The sequence below is a fragment of the Gossypium raimondii genome, chromosome 2 (assembly GCF_025698545.1).
Source record: "Gossypium raimondii isolate GPD5lz chromosome 2, ASM2569854v1, whole genome shotgun sequence".
Lineage (NCBI taxonomy): Eukaryota > Viridiplantae > Streptophyta > Magnoliopsida > Malvales > Malvaceae > Gossypium > Gossypium raimondii.
This window is the reverse complement of record NC_068566.1, coordinates 9872986-9900110: the sequence shown is the minus strand read 5'-3', so window position 1 is coordinate 9900110 and position 27125 is coordinate 9872986. Positions and strand designations below refer to the sequence as shown.

The 27125-nt window shown below is 34.9% G+C and overlaps 2 protein-coding genes and 1 long non-coding RNA gene across 3 annotated transcripts; 1 reads left to right on the top strand and 2 right to left on the bottom strand.

Moving 5' to 3' along the window:
• The first annotated feature begins 524 nt into the window (after positions 1–524).
• LOC105787991 (uncharacterized) lies at positions 525–4175 on the top strand. The gene is made up of 2 exons (XM_012614646.2): positions 525–1121; positions 3153–4175. Exons 1-2 carry the CDS (start codon positions 592–594, stop codon positions 3796–3798), a joined length of 1176 nt encoding a protein of 391 aa, XP_012470100.1. The 5' UTR covers positions 525–591; the 3' UTR covers positions 3799–4175.
• LOC128035579 (uncharacterized) lies at positions 1848–2682 on the bottom strand. The gene is made up of 2 exons (XR_008192055.1): positions 2100–2682; positions 1848–2027 (listed from the first exon to the last, which is right to left on the bottom strand). It is a non-coding gene; the product is annotated as an uncharacterized LOC128035579 (long non-coding RNA).
• A 296-nt stretch (positions 4176–4471) lies between the features above and the next one.
• LOC105787992 (uncharacterized) lies at positions 4472–8004 on the bottom strand. The gene is made up of 4 exons (XM_012614647.2): positions 7867–8004; positions 6283–6516; positions 6111–6212; positions 4472–5524 (listed from the first exon to the last, which is right to left on the bottom strand). The coding sequence occupies exons 2-4, from the start codon at positions 6503–6505 to the stop codon at positions 4791–4793; spliced, it is 1059 nt and encodes a 352-aa protein (XP_012470101.1). The 5' UTR covers positions 6506–6516; positions 7867–8004; the 3' UTR covers positions 4472–4790.
• Positions 8005–27125: the final 19121 nt, after the last annotated feature.

Here is a 27125-nt window from a genome sequence, read left to right as displayed (position 1 = left end):
ACATCCACTTAATAAGATATTCATAATGACTTGATTTTTTTCTATGGTTTTCAAAGAATGGGTATTTAATATTTCTATACAAATAATATACAAAGAGAACTTTGGAGGATTTAAAAGCGATTTTCCTCATTCTCTCACGTTGTATCTAATTTTGAAAATTTTATCCACTTTTATTTTAATCTTAATTCTTATAATTTTTAAACTTTTAAAAGAATATCATCTTTTTTTTATCTTTTATATGTAATTAGGGTCAAAATGATAGAAAGTATAAAAATTGAGGACTAAAATTGTGATTATACCAATTAAAATTTAACAATCAGATGACCAAAAGATAGTTTCAAAAACTTTAGTGATCAAATTATAATTTTTTAATTATGTGGGCAAATTGAAAATGTATTTACTAATAGTTTACCAAAAAAATTATAATTTTTTTATGTGTGTTAAGTGGGCCCAATAGATTGTTTCTCGTTGCCGCACTGTATCTAATAATTCATGAATTCCGAGGCCCACCTCTTTTATTTTCCCCAGCAATTACTTCCTTCTTTTATTTTACCAAAACAGAGGAAAAACAAAGCAAAAAAGATTTGAGAGATGGAGGAAGCAAAGGCAATGGCTCATCATCAACAGCAGCAGCAGCAGCAGCAATTTCTCTTACAAAAACAGCAACAACAACAACAACAGCAACAACAACAACAATTTCTTCTCCTACAACAACTTCAAAAACAAGCCCAACAAAACCAACAACAGCAGCAGCAGCAACAAGCTATTTCTAGGTTCCCTTCAAACATAGATGCCCATTTACGTACTACTCCTGGTGTTATTCATCATCGTCCCATTAACATCCAACAAAACCCTAATTCTACCCCCATTCCTAACCCTAACCCTAACCCTAACCTTAATTCCTCCCCTAATTTACAACAACAACAACAACAACAACAACAACAGCAACAACAAACGCCACAACCACAGCCGCCGCCGCAGCAACAGCAACCAAACCAACAGCAGAAGCAGATCCGACCCTTGAATCAAGCGGAGCTCCAGATGGCTTATCAGGATGCCTGGCGTGTTTGTCACCCAGATTTCAAGCGGCCTTTTTCTTCCCTTGAAGATGCCTGTGAGAGGTTTGTGTAGAATTTCTTTAATTTTTTATGCAAGTCATTGGGAATGGAATTCTGGGTTTGTTTGATTCTTCATTTTTTCCCTTTTGGGGTGTCAAAAAAATGAGCCTTCTTGGAAACGAAAGAATAGGTTTTCTTAGTTCTTTTTTTTTTCTCCTCGAGTGAATCTGAAAAGATGGGAATTTTGAGTAATGGATTCCTTTTACCATTTTGTTGAACCTGGGCTCGCATGTCTAGCATTTGTGAATTTGATTTATAAGGAGATTTATGTTATTTTCTAATAGAAAGTAGAAACTTGTAGTCTTGCAAATCAGCTTGTGAGAATTTGGGTAGATTTCTATTGTTAGGATAGTATGTTATATCTTGTAAAGAAATTAGGATTTTTTATTTGTTACTGGCATAAGTTTCTCGGTACTACTAGGATTGAAGGACCATTTACAAAGATATGGGAATAGGTTATATCTGATAATGTTATGCTTTTTGACATGTTGGGATTTGTTTATAAATGAGATCTCCTGAAACTGTGGGAGTTAAAGGGATGATCAAATTTGATGTTGATGTGTTTCATGTAGTCAGTTTTTGTTTTGTCTAATTCTTCTGAGATTGAAGACATATATCTAGAAGAGTATATTAATCGCATGTCTTCGTTAGAAATCAATTGGAGTTCATATGCATAAGACGGAATAAATTGATGACGTGTTCTGACACATGGCAATTTGGTGGATGAAATTATGGAATTCACCTACATATGGTTGGAAAATACTTGAGAAATACACTTTTTGCATGGTTTCTCTGCACCTAGGAGATTACATCAGTTAAAAACTTTTAGAAATGTTCATTTTCAGAGCAATGCGCCATCTGGCAGAAATCCTTTCAGCTAGAAAGTTTAGTTGCTTTCAGCTTTGTCACCTGTTTCATGGGGAAAAGTGTGAATTATTAAATAAATAAATGAATTATTAAATTTTATTCATAAGATTGTACCTTCCTTGTTGCATTGAGCTTGGCTGTCAAAATCACTGAGTGGTAGCTAACATTCATGTGTTCCTGTAAGCAAACTGTTATATTTGTATTTGCATGAATACACTGGAGTTGGCAGAGTGACTAAATAATATTTTTTATGTCCAAGTCTTTCATAGTGTTTCGAATGTCCTCATGTCCTGCTACTATCAATTCACAAGATACTTCACCCTTTATTCAGACTTTGCTTTGCATTCCACTTGCTTATGGTTTTTGAAACATCATGTCCTGGACTCTCTATGCATGTTCATTTCCGCTTTAAACAGGACTAAGAGTTTTTCAGGAAACACTTTTGAAGTTGGAGACAACTTTTGTGCTTCATTTAGTGTCGTCAGGCTCCTAAAATTTTTTTGTTATTGAATGTCTTTTTGTTTCCTTGCTTCTTTTGACTTGTATGACTCAATAAAACCAAGAATGTGGAATTGTGGAAATACACACACATGCATGCAGTTTGAAATTTTTTTGTTTCTACCTACGTTCTTCCTCTCAAATTTTCTCCCTTTCTCGCATCTTATGTGAGCACAGCTTTACATTATCCATGGATAATACAAGGACCTTGCTATTTTAAATTTGGCCTCTTGATGGGATTTGATATATGCTTCAAAGTTTCTGCATTACAGTGCTTCCTTCTTAATCAACATTTTTCTGAAGTTTTTTTTTTATCAAATTTCCTTCAAAGAGAGAGAGCAAGGAGAAACGAAAAAGAAAAGAAAAAGGAAATAGGGAGTAGTTATTGTGAAAATGAAATCCTTTATGATGAATGAAATCTAGCATACATGCCATATATAGCTGCAAGGGAAAATTCTCCTGAACTTTTTGATTGAATATTTTCGAAATAATATGGGGGCTCATTCATGGGAAATTTTTGGGTCAAATATTTTACAGACTTTATTTGGAAGAAAGGGTATATGGTGAAGCATAGGAAAAGCAAGCTTTTGTCTGCTAATTGCATAATCATATTGGGATAAAAATTTGATCTCTCTCTCTGTTTTTTAAACTATGTTGTGAAACTGTCAGGTTACTACCTTACCATGTAGTAGCAGACTATGAAGCAGAGGAGGATGATAAAATTCTTGATTCAGACACAACTGGCCAGATGCCATCTCGCTCCCAGCAGTGGGATAACAACATTGCTGCTAAAGTTGCAGAGTTCACAGCCACATTTGAGAAACAGGCTCTTGCCTTCAATATAATATCTCGCAAACGAGGTGTGGGGGAATTCCGATCCGAGGAAAGGCTGATGATTGAGCAAGCTCTTCTCCAAGAAGAGAAGAAAGCGTTGCTTGATTTGAGAGCAGAAATAGAATCTAGGGAGAAGGCTGGCCGAGAGGCTCATGAGGCTAAGTTGAGAATGGCAGCAATGGTTCAGGCAGAGCAAGCTCGAGCTGAATCACAAGCTCATGCTGAACTAATGGCTCGAGGACCTATAAGGGCAAATGCACTTGGGTCTCAAGGAAACAACCTTGCAATTGGTCATGACATTCGGGAGCAGCCTCAGGGTGTAAACCCTGATGAGATGATGAATGGATGGGGTAGCAGTGCACAGAGGGATGAAAAGGAACCATCTGAAGATTTCTTGAACGATGAGGAGACTGAAAATGGAGATACAAGTGTGCAGAATGACTGGCGCGAAGTTGGGGAGTTTGATTTGAACAGTAGATAAGTCATGAAGTGCATTTGGTATCTCCGTTTCCATTAATCTCTTTTTGCCTCATTTGTAAAAGAAAACACGTAGTGAAGGCATACAAGGACAGTTTCATTATGCTCACCATTTTTGTTCTGCACTGACGGCTTTGGTTCACCCTGGTAAATGTTGTGTACACTCAGTCACCCAGTCCCAAACCAAATGGGCATATTCAAAGCAGATCACTTTGTTTACTTTTTGTGCAAGACAACTATGAACTAAGCCGATAAGATAGATTTTGATAGGTAAGGCGTAAGGGAACTTGGAAATGGACCTCAAGAATGGCATGTGCTTTGAATGTCAAGAAGCAAATGGTCGTGCATTGGAATATATTTACATTCACCAACTTGATTTTATCTATTAGCCTGTTTGACCCTTTGAAATGCATTATTAAAATATTAAATGGGTAAAGTGAACAATTTATTATTAAAAATCTATTATTATGGGTCCAATCCGATTAGAATCTAGCCCAACTAATAAATTCATGGGTATACCAGTAAGTAATTCCATAAGTTTACTTTTTTATTGTCTTTGTTCGGTATGCCTTTGCTTGCATTTTTGCTAGATTACTCTATTAACAATATTTTTCCCTGAAAAATACAGTATGCCTCACCAATATAGTTTCATGACTACAAAAGATAAAAAGACCAACTAGAAAAGGAAAAGAGCACTTGGTTTAAGATTTCTACAAGAAAGGAGGCAGTGGTCAAGCAAGAAAAACGTTAAAATTTAACAAAACCACTATAATGGTGCCTAGTACTGTGCTTTTCCCTCTTTCTCTCTTACACATCTTATTCTCATACATAGAGATGCACATGCAAAGAACATATATATCTAACATGAATCTTAAGCCCAAAAGATAGTGGGAAAGAAATGAGAAAAAGAGGCATATACTATACTTTTTTTTATCCTCAAATCAAAGAAAGAAACATGGGAAGACAAGCAAGAATGCACAAAAACCTAAGCATTACCTACAAAATATTGGGAAGCTGGGAATCCAATCTCAGTTGCAACTCCTTGATCTTCATGGAGAGCTCCATCTTCTGCTCCTTGTAGCTCTGCAATAGGTACTCTTTTCCTTCTATCACCTCCTTTAACTCTCCTACTTCTCTTTTCAGCATCTCAATTCTCTCCCCATCTCCCCTTCCCTTCTCAGGGGATTCCAAGTTGCTTTCTCCATCAACGTACCCATTGCCATGTCCATTTCTTATGTCATAAGGCCAAGCTGTAGCATTTGAAGTCTTCTCATTTGTGCCAACATGTCCTAAACAATGATCTGCGATTGCCTTCCTCAGCCTTCGGATTTCCATCTCGGAGTCAAACAATTCTCTATTTGCTGCTTCCAGCTGTGACTGTAAATGAGTTGAGTTCGCCACCTGAGCGTTCAGTGAATTCTGCAGTTCCACAATCTGATCCTGCATCTCCAGTATCATATCATCTCTTCTCTTCAGCTGTTGCCTTAGTTTCTGTATCACTTCCCGCTTGCTAAATATGTCAGAGCCAGACTCTGAGACACACGGCGAGTCGGAGCAGTTAGAATGATGGAATGGTTTTGGGGGCAACTCAAGGCGATCGGGAGATGAAGCCCACATGACACCATTATCCTTGTTAAAATCAGTCGAAGGAACTGTCACCAGAGGTAAAGCAATTTCAGATTCGGGCATCTGACCATTTGGTGGGTGCTTCTCCCCTATGCTTCCAGATCCTGTTTTGAAACCAAACTTATATAAGACACCGATAGATAATAATAATAAACACAAAAGTAAACCTTGACTTTCACTACCAAAAGAGCCGAAGCGTTGGAGAATATATCAATCTATGACGAGCCAAATTATGAAAGGCAAGAACTAGAGCGCTTTAAGGAACTTAAAATGGATCTCCTCTCAATATGAAGAGCAAAATATAGCCAAGGGAAATACAAATGCTACCCAACATTTCAGAACTATGTTGGTCTAACTTCTCGTTTTTAATAAAAGACCAGTGTCAGTCGCATATCACCACCTCAAGGCTCAAAGTATGATTAAAAAGTTATAAGAAACTGGAGCTGCCAAGTATTAATACTGTAAGGTGAGCAATTCAAGGTTACGACAATTCACAAAAGGCTCCGTCTGCAAGGAAAACTAGACTTCGTTTCTTCTCTTTAAAGCCAATATGCAAGTGCTTATATGCGTGTGTACACACACAAGCTTATATTTACAAATTTTATCATCCCACTAAAAGACCCAAACTACAGCAAGTGCTTATATATACAAGCTTTGGACAGCTCAATTTATAAGATAGCTGCAACACACCTGACATGCAGTTGAAACAAGCATCATGGTCTTGGCTAAAGGAATACATATTTAACTGTAAACGACAACCTGATGGTCTCCTCCTGTCTGAAGTTCCGTTCCCTGTAACAAACCCAAAATTTAGCAGTTACAAATTGGATACAAATTATTGAAGCAATAGATACCTGTATACCTTTCAAGCTAGTAGTAGCATCGTACTGTTGCTTTGTGTCAAGTGCCTGCTTCAGCTTGCAACCAAAGCGGATTGATAAGGTACTTAACAAGGCACCACCAGCAATAAGAATCCAATTTGGTCCCCCACCCTGAAATTTGTTTGACTTCTGACCCTTAGATACTTGACCGCCTCTTGTATTCATCTTACAAGTGAGGGGTAAGAGGGGATAACTCTGTACCATCCAAATATGACCTACAGTCAACATGAAGAGTATTCCATTACTATCCATATAGAAAAAAAGTTAGGTGAAATAGCATTCTACAAAATCACAAGAACAAGGTCTCATGACTCGAAACAAATGATGTAAAATACCTAAAATGCATGATTTTAAATTTGAGAGAAATTAAATGCTTAAAAAAAGAATCAAGATCTACCCTCCCAACATCCCACAGACTCTCTAAACATTATAGCTTTTCCTGTAGAATAGTTTCATAGACAGAAGGTGTTTCCGGCTCTTGAAAGAAACTTTTATCACAGGAAATCAAGTCAACATCATAAAAAAACATACGAGGATAAGACCAAAATCCTTTTAAACAAATAACCACATTATTCTCCTCATACTAGGCTTTATGTAACAAGCTGAATAGCAACAAATGTGCAATTAAGCTGCTGAATGTACAATAGAGCAGGTTAACATCTCTAAGCAAATATTGACCCAAGTTAGAATGTTGAAAATGACATAACATGCTGGACATCTCAAGCATACATGTATTTAAACCATATAATAATGCTTAAAGTCCAATTGTTCTCCCTGGTTTAAGCAGTCAAGTAGTTTTTGAACACCAAATAACATCTTAAAAACAGTTGAACCAGTGGTTAGACACCAGCAAATAATGCCCCCCAAAAATAGACATGACCAAAAACTCAGAGTAACCTCATCAGTTATAAAATTATGTCCAAGTTTTATGATTCGGGATTTGATTATTGGGTTCAGTAAAAAATCTATGAGATCAATCATAAGAAAAGTAGTCATCTGCAATGGACACTTAATTTCATATTATGCTGAACTAAAATCAAAGAACGATATAGCTGTTCTATCAAATCATTCATTACATGGCATCGTAAGGGTGCGTCTGTGTCACCAAATAAGACGGAAAAAGTCCAAGATAAATCAACAAATAATGCATAAGGGTGATTAAGTTAAGCTAGACTTAGCCCAAATAGTAAAAATTGATATATTACTTCCTAATGTAATGAGAATACAGCAAATTTCAAATTCTAATACCAAAAACATTATAAAATACCCAGAGACTACAACTGAACTCACATGTCTCTCAACACCTACTAGGATTGATACCAAAATAATAATAATAAAAGGCTTAAAAATTCCTAAACAAAGAAAACCCAATAACTCCTGCCTACCAACTCCTGAGTTAATTTTGACCCTTTCCTTTTCCATTCATCTTCTTCTTCTTCTCTTAGTTATTAATTCAAGAGAACTTAAAAATGGAACAACTAAAACTTACATTACCCAAAATCAAAAACCAAAACTTCATCCCAATAATCTCAATAAAAAGAATTCGAAGAGCGAAAAAAACAAACCTCATTCAAGAAAATTAGGGTTTCCGCTGAAACTTGGTCAGTTGCATCATCTAAGAAATGCTTCACTCTGTCACTATTGCCTCCCTCCCTCCCTTTCTCTCTCTCTAGAAGTGACAAGAAAATGTTTTTCAAATGCGATGGATGATGATTATTATTAAATTAAAAAAAATAAAAAATAAAAAAGCACAATTTTAAAAAATAAAATAAAATAAAAATGTAAAACCTGGATACATCAGGACACGTGTCAGATACTGCCTTCAAATCTCCGTTAGTTTGTGTTTAATCTGTTACTTTTGACTAAGGATTGATTAATTCTGTATTTATTTATTTTTAAAGAGCCACTTGCCGGTAAAAGCTGTGAAAGATTATAAATACGGTATACTTTGAAATTTTGTCGATTTGGATGATTTAATTTGGTAGTTCTGTCAATCTTTGCACTAACCTTTAAATTAAAAATAAAAATACATAAATTATGTTTGTTATGTGATGTTTTGAGAGGTTATGTAGCACTATCATATTGATTAGAAATACTACGTCGGCACAAATTAATAGTGAAATACAAATTCAAAGGCCAACTAGATCCAAAATAAAATTTTAAATACTAATTACATACAAATGGACAAGTTCAAAGACCAATTTATATATTATCCCATTAATTAAAAATAAATTTGTAAAAATATATTTAAAATTTTATATTTCATATAAACAATTGTTATCAAAAGTATATAATATTAATCCTTCAAATCATATTCTTTTAAACAAAATCTATATAATAAATATTAATCTTTCAATTTGATTAACATGCATAACACTTGAATTAGGAGATTATACATACCACTATTAAACATGCAATAGTGCAGCTACCACTTGTACTTTCATATTAAATTTCAATTAAATTTGAACCCGAATCAAGTTAAACTTTAAAATAAAAATTTAAATTCTCTTAATATTGTTTTCTTTATAATAACACTCACTGAGTATTTTGTTGGATGGTTATTAAAATTTTATTAACCAAGAGAAGGCAACAAATGTGGTGACCATCTAGCAAATGTTGTAGTGTTGGTCTGAAGGTTTTAGAGTCACCTCTATTTAGTCTTACGGTGGGTTTGGATGAGCGATGCATTTTATAACACCCCTTAACCCCAAACCGTCGCCAGAATAGGGTTACGAAGCATTACCAGATATCTCGGACAATTTACAAATAATTTTTAAATAAATAACAAACATATTATAAAATGATTATAAATTCATATAAATTTATGCTAATTAGCTTCATTCATTTTTTTAAATTCGACAGTATTTCTACTTATTTTTACATAAAACCCCGCAAACTTAAAACCAAAAACAAACCAATACAAATATTTCAATCAATGATTTTATACTTTAAAACGCTACTAAATCATGCTTAATAAATTGATTTACTACTTTAATTATAAAAGGTTAAAGTTAACATGTAAAAAAAAAAACTAATTCATATCTTTCATTTCATTTCAAGATTTAATACTAAGTTTACTAATTTATAACTTTAAACTTTATTTATCATCCAAAAGATTATAACCATTTATTTACAACCAAGATCATTTAGCATATATATTTACATATATATATATGACTCGTGTACAATCACCTAGTACATGCCACTTAAACAAAAGGAATAAATACATCACCAAAATTTTCTTGATGGAGTCGGGATCTTTTTGGATGCTGAACTGGACCTTGAACTCTAATGACCTGCGCACTGAAAACAACCGTACGTTGAGTATTTCATACTCAGTGGTATTACCATAATTCAAATTATAATATTAATAAACATGTAATGCATAAAATCATACATACAAATTTAAACTCAAATTTCATATTTCAACAATAACAATTCATCAATTAATATCATATATCCATAGATTCATTTCTCAATCTCATATCACATTTCAATTCACAATTCAACTTTTCATTTCATTTCAATAGCTCGATTGATCAACTCATTTGGTTTATCATTTCATTATTTACCCTATTAACAAAACTCGGACTTTGGCAGATTCACGGATCCAACTAAACATTCCAGTATGGCACCCAGTGCCTCATTTGATAGTTCGAAGCAACAGTTGACACCCAGTGTCTCATCGGTAAAGCCGAAGAAAGTTGGTACCCAGTACCTCATCGAATCTATCCGAAGAAATATAGTGACACCCAGTGTCTCATCGACTCGAGGTCGAAGTATCCCTGAACTCTTCCAATCCTATGGCATGCCAACTATATCCGACTCAACCCGACTACTTAATAGGGTATTCAAATCATTTTTTTCTATTTCAAATTCACTTTCAATTCAATCACAATTCAATTCAAATTCAAATTCACTTTCCACTTTCTAATCAATATACAATTCAATAACAATACATATTCAGATATTCACATATAATCATACTTGATTCAATTCAAACCACTTTTCAATCAATACACAATACACAATACACATATTCACACATAATCATAATTTAATTCGCTTTTATTCAATTCGTATTTTTAATTCATTTTCCAATCAAATTCAAATCACTAATTACTTTTCAATCAATATACATTTCAAATTCTCACGTATTTTCTTCATACAATTCAATTTGATTCAATTCAAATCAATATTATCATTTCAATTACTTACCTAATTTTACTTACCATACATATAAATTTAAATATAGCAGTTACTAATAAATAATTTGAATTATAGTAATACAAACCGTAAATCTCTCGTTTTAGTCCTCGAGAGCTTTCTCCTTTCCTTTCGATGTCAATGCCTCGAGTTCTTTGTTAGCTACGAAAATAATAATAATTTACACTATTAATTACAGCACTAATTATGATAAATAATTGAATTTCTATTAAATTTCTTCCTTATTCTCAATTTGATCCCAACTAAGTTCACTTACTTTCCTAATTCAATTCACACTCTATTTTTATTCAAATTTCATCCAAACTCATATTTAACTATTAAAATTTCAGCATATTTTCCTAATTTCGAATTTATTTCAATTTAATCCCTAAAACTCAAAACTTATAGCTTAGTTAACAGTTCAATCCTTTATTCAATTCCAATCAAAATTTCTATCAAATAAACCCTCAATTCCATCATTTATTCAACATAAATCCTATTAAAAATCTATTAACTTTCAAAATTTCAACTTAAATCCAAGAGTATTTCACTCTTGCATTCCAAAAACATCAAATTTATAAGAAAAGGACTTGATTAAACTTACCAACTAAAGTTTCAAGCTTCAAATCCCTAGTTTTCTCTTTTATTTTTCTTTCCCTTTTTCTTTCGCTTTTTCTCCCCTGCTTCTCGTCTCAATTCTGTTTCTATTCTTTGTTTTTGTTTCTTTTTATATTTTATTTATTTTATTAACATACAATTGTCTACTATTTACTTTATTTTTAATAACAATAATAATAATATAAAACCATAATAATGTTTAATAATTATAATAATTATATATATAATATTTATGTATAACTTAAATAAAATCTTAGATTTTAATGCATATATGCCGCCTCATTTCATATAAATGGCTTAATTGTCATTTTAGCCCTTTTTACTTTCTTTTAATCTATAATTAGGCTTTCATTCTTTATTCAATTTGATCCTTTTCTTAATTATTTTAAATTAGGCTAAATTCACCTAATTAATACCTAATTAAGCACTCAACTAAATTCATAATTACTTCTAATAATTATTTATGACTCAATTTACTAAGACGGAGGCCCGATATCATACTTTTTCGATACCCGTGAATTTTGGGTCATTACACATTTACTTGCAATTAGTGTAAAAACAATGGTGATGGTGAGATTAGATACTATAACAATACTGTAATGTGAGGCAAAAAATAAGCTAAACACATCACACCGTACCCTACCGTCCATTCAAATCCACCCTTACTCCTCTATTGCAAGAGGATGCTTGTGTCATGGGTTACGCATTGGACCTCGCAACCATGACGGATTCGTACGATCCATTGCATTCGAGGGAGGTCATTTGGCCCAACTGGACTGGTCCATTGCCTGGAGAAATTAAAAGCCTATCTCCGGAACTTGGCAAATAAGGAAAGTGATCTTCTAAAGATATGTTTGGCAAATATGGAAGGTAATCCTTGGAGATATGGGATCCTAGATATTAAATGAAATCTTTAGAATACGATTATGTAATCTTAGATATTTTATATTGTGATAGCTTTTAATTGTAGCCATTGATGTATTTTGATTTAGACCGTTGATTTTGGAGAGCCTCAGCTATAAATAGAGGACTCTCTGCTCATTGTAAGTTCGTTCAGTTGTTAATTGAATTCTGAGAGTATTCACTCAAACTTTTCTCTCAAGTGTTCTTACTTTCTGTTGCTTTTGTTCATCTTTCAAGTTCGTTCTTACTTCGTTCTTCTGCTGTTCTTCGTGGTTGCCTTAAAGGAAATTCTGTTAAATTCATAATTGTTGCTGACTTAGGCTAGGCTGACTTAGGCGTTTTTGAGCAAAGAAACTGCCTAAGGCTGCACGGATCGCGTGGGAAAACTCTAAGTCCATGACACTTGCAGTAGAGGCGAAGTTGGTATGTAATTATTCTAATTCCTCTTTTTTGTATAAAAAACAATAAAATTGTTTTCTGTATCTATAAAAATTGAACTTAAGGCTTTACTCGAGAAGCGTTAAATTGCTTGTCTTAATACGAAGGCATTTTGCATGATGAAAATTGATCATTTAAAAAAAAAAATTTATTAACTTTCCGGATAATATAAATTCTTTTTAGAATCACTTTACCTCAAATACAATATTGTGATGTGAGAAAGTAACTTTCCCATGTTATTGGAAAATGGAAATTAAATTTAACATTGAAACAATATCACCCTTCTTTTTCTAACTACAAATCATTAAAATTATTCAATTTTATAATTTTAAATTTATTTTAAGTATTATCAAATTTAAGTTCAAATTTTATTCTAATTTAAATATATATTAAGTATTTAAAACTTATTTTAAATTTAATTATATGTTAATTTTTTACAAAAGAATCATATATATTTGAGATAAATATATTATATTTTATTTATTTAAAATAAATACATTATTATTACTTAAAATAAATAATTTAAATTAAATATTTTAAATAATAAACTAAATTTTGTTAATAATAAATATAATTAAAATTATTTTAAGGAATTATATTTTATTTGATGAGGCTAATTTCGAAATTTACTATCACATTCCTAGTAAAATTCTTAGTAAATCAAATATATCAATGTACCAATAAATAAATAAATAAATATATTTACTATTATAACTCCAAGTTGTTGCCTATTGGTTGAGTTTTCTCCTTCTATAAAATTAGCTTAAGTTCAAATCTTCACCATACCAAAAAATGTATCAATGTAACTCTCTTATAATTAAGTTAAACAATTAAATCTATTTTTTAAAAGCTTAACCCGTACCATTTTCTCCATTTAATATCTATTTTTTTGTTATAAGTGATACCTAAATTATTCTTCCATTACCCATTTTCACAAAAATATTATACCTAATAAAAAATTCTACCCAATAATAGACCACCACACCATATAACTTTAACAAATAATTATTTTTAAAGGTAAAAATATTTTCTAATTTTTTACATTATTTATTTCTCTTTTTCTTCCTTTATCATATTTGGCAATGCCAATAATGCTCGAAAATTGCCTCCCATGATTGAGACATTGGCAATTAATCTTGTTTTTGAACTTCACAGCTCAACTTTACTAAATAAAAAAAAAGTTTTTTCATCAATAAAAACTAGTGTTTCAAAACCGAACCAGACTGGTCGGTCGAACTTGTTGGATCAGGAACCAGTCGAGCTACCAATTTGAAGATTGGGGTTGACTAATTGACTCACAAGTCGATACAAATCAATTAAATCGAACTAAAAAATAGATTGAACCGGTTTCTCTATTTTTAATTTTATGATTTTTTAAATAATATATTTGATTGAGCTGGTCAAACCGTCTGATAGCTTGACTGGTTCAACCATCGCTTCAACTCTGGAAATCTTAATTGAAACCATAAAACCCAAAATGCTCAAATTTATAGAAGAAACCCAAGACAAGAGGAAGAAAAAAGAAAAAAAAATATAAAGTAAAGATATATATATACAGAAAATAATATTTTTTGTTTTTTTTTGTTGCAAGACAATTTTCAATTAATTTTTTTAAAAAAATAGACTTAAGGGTAGAATTAACAAATAATCGATTTGGAAAAAAAATTAGATACCGCTTATGATTAAAAAAATTAGACACTGAAATAGAAATAACAATATAATTTAAGTGTCAATTTACGAGTTAAAGTAATAATTTTAATCAATACTATGTTACATATAACAAACATTATAATGTTACATTTCACATTCTCATTTCAGTGACATAGAAAAAATGTTAAACACCACATACGTATAAACTATTCTACTTTAATTCATCAAATCAATGAGAAAATGTGTGATCATTTGATTAATAAGGCAAGGCATAAATTTAGACTGAAAGTAATTGTTATTAATTTAATAAAAAATATTACATTTAAATTTAATTATAAAAAATATCAATATCAATATAGAAAGAAGATAATGAATGATTAACAACAATCTGACTTTAGGAAAGCCCCTCAAGAGGCAAATTATGAGGCATGTAGGCTTGGAACTTGGACTCGATTGTGTCAAACACAGATTTCATGCTTTTGGACCATGTCTGGAGTTGTGTTAGATATAGGTGATCACCATAAATGCTTGAAGAAAAACGGTACAACATAAACTTTAATATAGAGCGTTACCAACATCTTTATCTTTGTAGTATGGCAGCAGCTCAGCTGCATACAGGACATTTGCAGTCCCTCAATGCTGCTCACAAACCAAGCAACAATTGCTTTCAATTAAAAACAAAGAGTTTAGATAGATGCACAGCAAAGCTTTGGACTTATTGGTTAAAAGTTACCACGTCGCTCACACATTATCTTTATCGAATTTCGGGTATCATCAACACTGGAAAGTCTAGTGAAACACATTTCTTTACTACAAGCTGAGATACGATAACCGATAAATATTAACACAACTAGGCACTACCATAACTGTTGACACCATTTTTTGGATGAAAAACGGAGTCGACTTGGGTTTTGGAAAATGAAAACGAAAATGGGAGTCGCCACCGATCCTTTTTGATGAGGTGTGATCGGATCACCTTGCAAAGCGGTTGTTTTTAATAAACGATTTAATTTTATTAAAACAACGATTTTGGTCCACGAAATTCAGAAAAATGGGTTCGGAGTCGATTACGCATACGAGGAAGGATTAGCACCTCGTCGCCCAAAATTGGTACCTAGTTGATTACTTAATGTCTTAGTGTCGAAAAACTGAAAACTTTAAAGAAATTTAAAATACGATCCTTAAAAAAAACTCGAATGGCATGGATTAAAATTCAAAAGGATATTTGGTAATTTGGATAAACGAGGAATCGAAACCCAGCACCTTAGGGCACGTTCCTCGAATTTCCAAACGCAAAACATTGCCTTATTTTGAAATTTTTGAAGAAGGATATTAAGCCATTTGGTTGAACGAGAAAAATCGACACCCAGCACCTTAGGGCATGTTTTCTCGAATTTCCAAACGGTAAAACATTACCTTATTTTGAAAAATTTTCCTTTTTGAAGTATAGTGTTAATAGGCATAGTGGGATAATAGATATGATAATGTGAACAAATATTACAAAACGAATAATAAAATAAATCAATCATGCATATATCGAGCAAATAAATAAATAAATAAACTAAAACATAAAAATGGACATATAAATAAATACATAAATGAACATGAAAACAATAAAGGAAAATAGATGAAAATTATAAAAATGGATATGTGCATGTACATCTAAGGGAAATATATATGTATGTACATAAAATTATTAAAATATATACATAAATTATAAGATATAAAAATATAAATATTTACATGTATACGTATGTAGATTATAATATATATATATATATAAGGGACGTGTATGTGGAATAAAAGCTTATTACAATTTATATGGATATAGACATAAAGTAATATTGTATAAAATATTTGTGATTTAAAACATAGAAGTATATATGAGAAAACCTTTTGTTAGAAGAACGTATTTATAAAATAGAAGATACATAGACAATATTGAAGTAATATAAAACATAGATTAATATATTATAGAATATAATATATAATAAAAAGTTTAAATAATGGCACATAATGAAATAAAATAATATATGAAAACAATAAAAAATATATGAACTAGTATAGTAATAATAATAATAATGAAGAAATAATAATAATAATAATAATAATAATAATAATAATAATGCTAAAAGGACTAAATCAAGTAAAAATAAAAACACCGGGTAATTTAAGCGTGGAAAATACAAAAGGACCGATTTATAACGCACGAAGCCGGGGATCGATTTGGAAAATATCCCAAGCCCTATCTGTGCGTTTTGACACGGTGAAATGAAACATATGAGAAATTATGCGACCAATTAAAAAACAAAACAGACTAAATTGCACCGGTAGCGAAGGAGGAGGGACCTCGCGAAAATATCCTCCGGTGAAAACACGCGGACCCTCGGGTCGGATCGGGTCGACGCAGCGGATCTGGGGCAAAGCGGCGACGTTTTAACGCACTGGGCTATGGCGCAAAACAGCGCCGTTTTAAGTGCTTATAAATTCAAAGTTTTTTAAAACTTCATTTTCGCTCTTTCAAAGAAAAAAATGATTTCTCTTCAAAAATCCTCTCTCCCTCCAAAGATCGCCCAAAATCCAATGAGGAAACCATTGTTGACACCACCGCCCGTAAATGCGGTGGTGGGAAAATCTAAAGGTAATTTTTTTATATGCTATATATAGTTTTTTTAAGTAAAAGAAAAATAAAAATGAAGGATACAAACAGTTCGAAAGGAAGAAAAATCAAAAGAAAAATAAAAATAAGAAGAAAAATAAAGCTTATACCAAAAATTTTCTTCAATCTCTTTTTCTTTTTTGTTTTATCTATTGAAATCTGATACAATCGGTTTTAGAATCGTTTTTTTTACCGAAAATAAAAACAAAAAGCCCCCCGTTTGATAATCTGTTTCGGCTTTATATACCCTTTTTACACGATTTCTTTTCTATTTTTGTTTACATTTCTTCTTTGTTTCTTTCATGTTTTTCCTTCTTGCGGTATTTGACGTTTGATGGAGCGGTGAGGGGTTGGTGGCGCGGCGTCGAGGCGTCTGTGTGCATGGCAGAGCTAGGAACCCCTAGGTGCGGCGCACCTAGGGTTTGACATTGTTTCTGATTTGTTTTCTCTTTTTGGGCTAGGGTTAGGTTATTGGACCTGTAGGTTGTGGGTTAGTGTTTAGGTGGGTTGGTTTGTAATGGTTTTGTTTGGACCATATTGGGCCCCGGGTAAATTTGGGCTTGTACAGCTGCCCCTCTTTGCTCGTTGTCGTGTAACGAGAACATAGCAAAGACCAAGAAAGACCAAATTTGCCCGGTCTCGCTGAGTCTTGACTTCTTGGTGCCTTTCTTCTTCAGGTAGCTTCATTTCAGTCCACTTTGTCTTGTTGCGTCGATCCTCTCCACTGCAACTTCAAGAAGAGATATGACTTGTGGCTTCAATCCAATCTGCTGTAACTTCAAAGGGGGACGAGATTTGTGGTTTTAGTTTGTTCCACTGCTACGTCAGGGAGATAGGATCGGTTTTTTTTGTCTGCTCCACTTAACCTCAGGGAGATAAGATCTGAAATCTTCAACCTGCTCCACTACGACTTCAGGGAGATAAGGTTTGATCCAATTCGACCTACTGCAACTTCAGAGGTATATGATTCATCGTTTTCATCCACTCCACTGCAACTTCAGAGAGACACGATTGGTATTTTTCGTCTGCTCCACTACAACTTCAAGGAGATAAGATCTGAAATTCTTTGGTCTACTCCACTGTAACCTCAAGGAGATAAGACCTTATGCGATCTACTCTGTTGTAACTTCAGAGAGATAAGATCTGTGGTTTTAATCCGCTCCACTGTAACTTCAGGGATATAGGATAGTGTCTTCGATCTGCTCCGTTGTAATCTCAGGGAGATAAGATCTCTGGCTTCAATCTGCTCCACTGTAACCTCAGGGAGATAATATTTGTACCTTCAATTTGCCCCACTGCATCTTCAGGGGGATAAGACTTTGGTTCTTCGATCCACTCCACTGTAATATCAGAGAGATAGGATTTGTAACTCGTAACTTCTGGAAAGTAAGATTCGCCATTGTGGCTTTAATCTTTTTAACTGCAATGTCGGAGAAACAAGATTCACCAATTTGGCTTTAATCTATTCCACTGCATCACTTGGGGCGTAAGATTCGCTGTTGTAGTTTTAATCAAGATTCACCGATGTGGCTTTAATCTTTTAAGCGCAATGTCGGAGAAACAAGATTCACCAATTTGGCTTTAATCTATTCCCTTTGCATCGCTTGGGCGTAAGATTATTGTTGTAGCTTTAATCAAGATTCACCGATGTGGCTTTAATCTTTTTAAGCGCAATGTCGAGAAACAAGATTCACCAATTTGGCTTTAATCTATTCCTTTGCATCGCTTGGGGCGTAAGATTATTGTTGTAGCTTTAATCAAGATTCACCGATGTGGCTTTAATCTTTTTAACTGCAATGTCGGAGAAAGAAGATTCACCAATTTGGCTTTAATCTATTCCACTGCATCGCTTGGGGCGTAAGATTCGCTGTTGTAGCTTTAATCAAGATTCACCGATGTGGCTTTAATCTTTTTAAGCGCAATGTCGAGAAACAAGATTCACCAATTTGGCTTTAATCTATTCCTTTGCATCGCTTGGGGCGTAAGATTATTGTTGTAGCTTTAATTAAGATTCACCGATGTGGCTTTAATCTTTTTAACTGCAATGTCAGAGAAACAAGATTCACCAATTTGGCTTTAATCTATTCCACTGCATCGCTTGGGGCGTAAGATTCGCTGTTGTAGCTTTAATCAAGATTCACCGATGTGGCTTTAATCTTTTTAACTGCAATGTTGGAGAAACAAGATTCACCAATTTGGCTTTAATCTATTCCACTATACTGCCTGGGAAGTAAGATTCGCCATTGTGGCTTCAATCTTTTGAGTTGCAATGTTGGGGAAGTAAGATTCGCCATTGTGGCTTCAATCTGTTCCGCTGCATTGCCTGGGAAATAAGATCCACTGTTGTAGCTTTAATCTTTTTAATTACAATGTCAGGGAAGTAAGATCCGCTGTTGTAGCTTCAATCCGCTCCACTGCAACGCTAGGAAAGTAAGATCCGCTGTTGTAGCTTCAATCTTTTTAATTGCAATGTCAGTGAAGTAAGATCCGCTGTTGTAGCTTCAATCTGTTCCACTGCAACGCTAGGAAAGTAAGATCCGCTATTGTAGCTTCAATCTTTTTAATTGCAATGTCAGGGAAGTAAGATCCGCTGTTGTAGCTTCAATCTATTCCACTGCAATGCTAGGAAAGTAAGATCCACTGTTGTAGCTTCAATCTTTTTAATTGCAATGTCAGGGAAGTAAGATCCGCTGTTGTAGCTTCAATCTGTTCCACTGCAATGCTAGGAAAGTAAGATCCGCTGTTGTAGCTTCAATCTTTTTAATTGCAATGTCAGGGAAGTAAGATCCGCTGTTGTAGCTTCAATCTGTTCCACTGCAATGCTAGGAAAGTAAGATCCGCTGTTGTAGCTTCAATCTTTTTAATTGCAAACTATGGTTTCTTCGATTTGCTTCGCTTGCAGTACAGGAAGGCAAGATATGTTATCTTTAACCAGTTCCACTGCAACCGATGAAGGCAAGGTTTTGTTTTCAATCTGCTTCGTTGTTAATGCAGGAAGGCAAAATCTGCTTCTTTAACCAGCTCCACTGCAACCAATGAAGGAAAGGTTTTGTTTTCGATCTACTTCTTTAACCAGCTCCACTGCAACCAATGAAGGCAAGGCTTTTGTTTTCGATCTGCTTCACTGTTAATGCAGGAAGGCAAGATCTGCTTCTTTAACCAGTTCCACTGCAACCAATGAAGGTAAGGCTTTGTTTTCGATCTGCTTCGCTGTTAATGCAGGAAGGCAAGATCTTTTGTCTTCAACCAGCTCCATCACAACCGAGAGAGGCAAGGTTTGTGTCTTCGACCTGCTTTGCTGTCAATACAGGAAAGCAAGATCTTTTGTCTTCAACCAGCTCCATCACAACCGAGAGAGGCAAGGTTTGTGTCTTCGACCTGCTTCGCTATCAATATAGGAAGGCAAGATCTTTTGTCTTCAACCAGCTCCATCACAACCGAGAGAGGAAAGGTTTGTATCTTCGACCTGCTTCGCTGTCAATGTAGGAAGGCAAGATCTTTTGTCTTCAACCAGCCCCATCACAAGCGAAAGAGGCAAGGTTTGTGTCTTCGACCTGGTTCGCTGTCAATACAGGAAGGCAGGATCTTTTGTTTTCAACCAGCTCCATCACAGCCGAGAGAGGCAAGGTTTGTGTCTTCGACCTGCTTCGCTGTCAATACAGGAAGGCAAGATCTTTTGTCTTCAACCAGCTCCATTACAACCGAGAGAGGCAAGGTTTGTATCTTCGACCTGCTTCGCTGTCAATGCAGGAAGGCAAGATCGTTTGTCTTCAACCAGCTCCATCACAACCGAGAGAGGCAAGGTTTGTGTCTTCGATCTGCTTCGCTGTCAATGCAGGAAGGCAAGATCTTTTCTCTTCAACTAGCTCCATCACAGCCGAGAGAGGCAAGGTTTGTGTCTTCGACCTGCTTCGCTGTAAAGACAGGAAGGCAAGATCTGTTGTTTTCAACCAGCTCCGCTACAACCGAGAGAGGCAAGGTTTGTATCTTTGACCTGCTTCGCTGTCAATGCAGGAAGGCAGGATCTGCAACTTCATTGATCTGTTCTCTAGGGAACATGACCTGTATGTTCTATTTTATAAACCTATTTATGTCTAGTGATTAGGATGACATGATCAGAATGAATCAAATGTTCCTAACTAGATGTGTATGAATGACATTTGAATGAATGTAGAATGTCATGAAAATGATTCCTTAATGCTTAGGTTATCATCACGCAAAAGCTTATTAAGGCTTTATCACTGACGTGCTACAACGCCTTCTTGCCCGGCTGACATATTCAAAAAAACACTTAATCTGATTTCCCCCCACTGTGAACGTCGAAGTTCAATCCACTGGGACATAAAATTTGTACCATCAATCTCCCACTGTAACCCAAGGGTAGAAATATATGGCTTTTCACAATCTTCTCATTTCTCAATTCAAGGATACAGAATGTGAAACTCTTTGGTCTCCTACACCATTCTCAGGGTGTCATACCAAATATTTATGCACAAAATGAGGAATTTCTTCTCCGAAGAAACCTCCTCCAATTGCCTGGTGGTTATTGCTTGCTTGTTTATTGAAGCCTTATTACCGATACGACATCTTGTCATTTTGCTCAATCAATGTTTGGACAACAAAATCCAAAAGGATGGTATTAATTTAGACTCTTCCTTCTTAGATATTTCAACCTTTAAACTTGGTGTGTTCTAAACAATAGTTCTGTTTCAGGTTCCTGTATTATTTAGAAACTTTTAGAGTAATATGCAAAACTTCCATTGTGAAAGTATCATCATTCAAATGCAACATACTTGCAAAAAAAGAATATAACGATGGATGAACTAGAATTGACTTGAGAGCAAGCTCGAAATGAATGAATTATCAAGGATAAAAAGAATAAAAAAGGAATTGATTGGAACATGTATCTTAAAAAAGAAAGAATTGTTTCAAGAACAAATTCAATAGTATAAAGACTAGGTGCCCCAGATATCGCAGCTTGAACTTTTCTGTACAAACTTTCTGAAGACTTTCCTAAGTTTGACATGTGTTTAGGAGATCTGCAGGACTCTGTCGATGCCCCAAGATGTCGCCTTACCCTTTCAGGTATAGCAGGATCACCACATGCCCCAATCTGATCACTTCATGCCCCATTTTGATCAATATTTGAGCCGCCCTTCGGGTTTTCAACTCAAATCCCCTTTGGCCTAAGGTGCCCTTTGCGGGTTTTCCCCTTAGCCTCTCCATTTTTACTTTTTCATTTTTTCATTTTTTTCATCTTTTTTTTTTACTCAAAGTGCCCTTTTGCAGGTTTTCACCTTGGTCCTTGCTTCTTCTTTAAACAAAGTGTTTCTTGACTGGATCCGAGTTTATAGGATTAGCAATCTCACTCAGGATCAGTGCCCCTTTAAAAATAGTCTTCTTTACAACATAGAGACTTTCCTAGTTTGGCATTCATTTCCCTTTAGAATCCTTTCGTTAAGGAAGAATCTTTTTCAACATCCAGCCCTCTTGTGGAATTCTCTGAGACAAGCATGTTTATTATGGGCTCATATTATTTATTTATGGTACATCTGACCCTGATGAATAGCTTTTAACCCTTTTCCTAGGGCCAACTGATCAAATTGCGATTGGATCCCTTCAACAAGCAATGAGGGGATTTTAATAGGTAGAACTACCTCAATCCTGTAAACCAAAAAGAGAGGTGTTGCCCCAGTACCAATGTTCGACAAACAATGAGGGCAAATGGTAATTTCTCACGTCAATCCTTGTAAGTCTCAGTCATTTTCCTTCAATTTTTGATGTTCAACTCTAGGAACTTCAGTGACGAATCGTGGTGTCCACTTCTGAGTTAATTTGAGACCTCAGCTATCGTGCTATTGTTTAAGCTCAATGCATTCTCCAATACCCTCTTCCCTGAAATTCTATATCGGTATACGATGACTTTGGCTCATAAAGTAGCCTCTCAAAAAAAATGAAGCGATGCCCATTAGAAGTCTTCGATAATGGTGATGTCCATGCCCCATTTTGCTCAAAATTTGAGTCGCCCTTTTCGGGTTTTTAACTCAGATCCACCTTTGGTCAAAGCGCCCTTTGCGGGTTTTCGTCTTGACCTCTCCTTTTTCTTTTTCTTTTTCTTTTTTCTTATTTCTCTTTCTCCTATTTTTGACTTTGATTTTTTTATTTTTTGATTTTTGATTTTTGATTTTTTTTGTTTTTATTTTTGTTTTTTTGTTTTTTTTGAGTCTGAACTCATGAGATCAGGCAAGTCCTGGTCATGCTTTTCGATCAGAATTAATGTTATTCTAAAGTCTTCCACATAAGATCTTCCACTTTCATCTTGTAGGTGAGAAACCTTCTTTGGTACCAGATTTCTTTCATAGAGCCCTTTTGGGACGCAACTACGACAGAAAGCTTTTGGATCTTCCTTTTTAATCCGGAAAAAATCCAACAACATCTTGAAGGGATGGAAACTCAACTTTAAATGGGCAAAGCTATGCTGACTCAACGAGAGAGGCATTGCCCCGGTAAAGAATTGTATCGTTCGCACTGTAAATTTCTGACATCGTGCTGTTGTGCAGGCTTTATTATAAGAATTGAGGCATACCCTGGTATGATCATACAAAAACCTTCTTTGATACCAGATTTCTTTCATAGAGCCCTTTTGGGATGCAACTACGACAGAAAACTTTAGATCTTCCTCTTTAATTAGGATAAAATCCAGCAACATCTTGAAGGGATGGGAACTTGACTTCAAATGGGCAAAGCTATGCTGACTCAACGAGAGAGGCATTGCCCCGGCAAAGAATTGCATCGTTCAGCTGCAATTTCGACATCATCTTTGTTCACAGTGATTTTATTATAAGAATCGAGGCATACCCTGGTATAATCATACAAAGACATCTTTGAACTCTAGAGGTAACTCAACAAGGTTTTGCTTCGTCTCTATGGTTAGGCCAATTCTAGTCTTCACCAAGTTCACAAATTCTAATGATTCCTTGAGAGGTAAGACCTGTTTATCCTTTTATTCTACCATCCTCAACAAGTCCAGAGATATGCTACAATCTATGTCATCTTCAAAGGCGTGAGATCCCTCTAAACACATGTCTCACTTAAAAGGAGATTCTAAGTCTGTAGCAGTGTCATTCATGTCGTTGATATCCAGGGCCCTACTGTAGGTACAAAAGAATATACAAAGAATGTATGAATTTAAGAATAATTATCTGCACAGTATGATTATGAATGAAAAAAATGATTTGGATGAAAGAATAAAAGAATAATCATTCAAGAAATGAAAGAATATTGGTTCAAAAGATCGCAAAGATGCATTCCATTAAAATAATGACGTTCAGACATGAGCCTATTTCACAAAAGACTTCTTGTTGCCTCTAGGCTAAAAGCAACAAGTGTGTTTTAAATATTACTCTGAGTAAGCTCTAAATACTACAGGGGTTCCTTTAGAACTCTCCCAAGTTTATAAGGGCGAACATCTAATAAGATCTCTTCTCCGGTTGCTTCTTCGTATTCGGCACTGATGTGAATGTTTTCCAACATCTCTTCATTCATCGCATTCCTTTCATTATCCGTATGATTGAGTAGCAGGTTTTCTGTACTGAGTGAATCCTCAAATTTGACGATGCCCATATTGATAAACCTTTCGACTAGCTTTTTAAAGGCCGTGCAGTTTTCTATAGAATGCCCCGTAATTCCCGCATGGTAGTCGCATTGTGCGTTCGTGTCATACCATTTGGGATACGGAGGCTGTAAAGGCTTCAAGTAGAAAGGGGAGACAACATGTGCGTCAAATAAACTCTGATACAGCTCCTGGTACGACATTAGGATTGGTGTAAATTGAGACTTCTTAATGCTTTACTTAGTGCCAGATTCATGTCTTGGGAATATCTGATGGCCAGTAACAACCGACCTTTGCTGACCTGCGGTAATCGGCTTTGAATAACCCTCATTATGCCTACCCGCATTGCTCACCTCATTTTTCCTCTTCCTCGAGACCTTTGAAGTATTGTTTTGGGAGTTCCATTCTTGCCCTTCATTTGTAATGATCTTGAATTGTTTTGAGAACTCTACCCTTGCCTGTTTTGTTCCCGCTAGATCATCAAGGACAACAGAATTAGTTAGATTGCCCCTCAGATTGGAACCTGAACCTGTCGCGAAATTCACCGGTGTCGAGGTATTGGTTTGGATGTTGACAGTTACCCTTTGTGGATATGTGTTTGGTTGTGCTTGGATGTCGGTTGGAGCAAAGTTTGGAAGATATGCAGGACCTTCATTATCATTCCCAAAGTGGACCACGGGGTTTTTTCATTTCTCCAACCTCATATCCAACAACTGTGTTAACTGGCTCATCAGATTTCTCTGGACTCCTAGCATCTGATCCTTCACATCTTGTTGAAATTTGGCCAATTGCTCTAGCATCTGTATCTGCATTCGCTCTAATCTCTCCAACCTTTGGTCCATTCCTTTAGTCTTTGCTTGGATATCGTAAGGGTGTTTGGTTGGTTGGCTTTCCAGGTTAGCTGAAATAAATTTACTCGTTTAGACGATTTCAATGGATTTTAATGCATGTAATGCAATGTAACAGATGCATGAAATGAATGCCTAAAGAGACGTTGATTCTGATTCAATTACATTTAGGAAACTTTTCTAGAAGGCAAATTCATTTACATAAAATGGATACATGTACGGCCTCACCCTTATATTCCAAGAAACAACATCTATCATTTTCTTCATCTGCATGCTTGAGGTAATCTCGCCAATAGATGCCATTGCTAGCTCCTTCTCTTGATCTTGGTTGCAATCCATCACCTACCCATCCTCATAAGGCTCGTCTGCCTCTTTAAGGGGTTGGAATGTTGAAGGCTCTTAGACAATTACCTTGAATCCTCAGGCCACAAAGTAGGGTCACGAACTCTTCCATTGCCATTCTTGTGTTTCTCAGAATATATTCGGAAAGTCGTATTGTTTTCCACTTTATCAAGGAATCCGTATTCCATGACAAGCTTTCTAATTTAGTAATCGAACTTGAATCAATATCTCTTTCCTAAGATGCAAATGCAATGTAATGCAATCATAACCAAAACACAACAAGAGGGGTTAGAACGAAACATAAGCAAGCACGAAAACAATAAGTACCTAATCGGTAAATACTAGGATTTGGAGTGGCTCTACCTAGGTTAAGTTCCTAAGTCCACTATATGAGGTTGGTTCTAAAGATAAGGTACCGAACTAGCGATTCCTCGATCTTCACCCATTATAGGCTCATACGCATCGAAGTTCGGTTCAGGGGAATACATTTCCCTATGGCTGCACGGAGATGAAAATCTCACGAAGACATAGGTACGGATGTATCCCGAAAGCGATCCACTATCCTGCACGGAGGTGAAAACCTTACGAAGGAATAGTTTCTCACTCCCACTTAAAAGGTGTGACCAACGGTCATGCAATGCAATGCATAGATAAAAATTTAAAATACAAAACATGATGAAAACTATAACTCAAAACAAATGAAATGCAATGAGAGGATCGTATATTTAAATCAAATTTTCAACTTTCGACAAAAAGACAAAAAGTAATCAACTCGTGGCTCGACTCACTTATTTTGAAAAAGTCCCCGGTGAGTCGCCAAGCTGTTGACACCATTTTTTGGATGAAAACGAGTCGACTTGGGTTTTGGAAAATGAAAGCGAAAATGGGAGTAAATCACCGATCCTTTTGATGAGGTGTGATCGGATCACCTTGCAAAGCGGTTGTTTTAATAAACGATTTAATTTTATTAAAACAACGATTTTGGTCCACGAAATTGAGAAAAATGGGTTCGGAGTCGATTCACATACGAGGAAGGATTAGCACCCTCGTCGCCCAAAATTGGTACCTAGTTGATTACTTAATGTCTTAATGTCGAAAACCGAAAACTTTAAAGAAATTTAAAATACGATCCTTAAAAAAAACTCGAATGGCATGGATTAAAATTCAAAAGGATATTTGGTAATTTGGATAAACGAGGAATCGAAACCCAGCACCTTAGGGCACGTTCCTCGAATTTCCAAACGCAAAACATTGCCTTATTTTGAAATTTTTGAAGAAGGATATTAAGCCATTTGGTTGAACGAGAAAAATCGACACCCAGCACCTTAGGGCATGTTTTCTCGAATTTCCAAACGGTAAAACATTACCTTATTTTGAAAAATTTTCCTTTTTGAAGTATAGTGTTAATAGGCATAGTGGGATAATAGATATGATAATGTGAACAAATATTACAAAAACGAATAATAAAATAAATCAATCATGCATATATCATAGCAAATAAATAAATAAATAAACTAAAACATAAAAAATGGACATATAAATAAATAC

What these genes read in the sequence shown, in the direction of transcription:
- LOC105787991 (XM_012614646.2), top strand. Translation starts at nt 592, where the DNA reads ATGGAGGAAGCAAAGGCAATGGCTCATCATCAACAGCAGCAGCAGCAG. An exon ending in CTTGAAGATGCCTGTGAGAG is followed by an intron (nt 1,122 to 3,152) that starts GTTTGTGTAGAA and finishes TGAAACTGTCAG; the next exon opens with GTTACTACCTTACCATGTAG.
- LOC105787992 (XM_012614647.2), bottom strand. Translation starts at nt 6,505, where the DNA reads ATGGTACAGAGTTATCCCCTCTTACCCCTCACTTGTAAGATGAATACA. An exon ending in TGCTACTACTAGCTTGAAAG is followed by an intron (nt 6,213 to 6,282) that starts GTATACAGGTAT and finishes GGTTTGTTACAG; the next exon opens with GGAACGGAACTTCAGACAGG. An exon ending in TTGTTTCAACTGCATGTCAG is followed by an intron (nt 5,525 to 6,110) that starts GTGTGTTGCAGC and finishes GTTTCAAAACAG; the next exon opens with GATCTGGAAGCATAGGGGAG.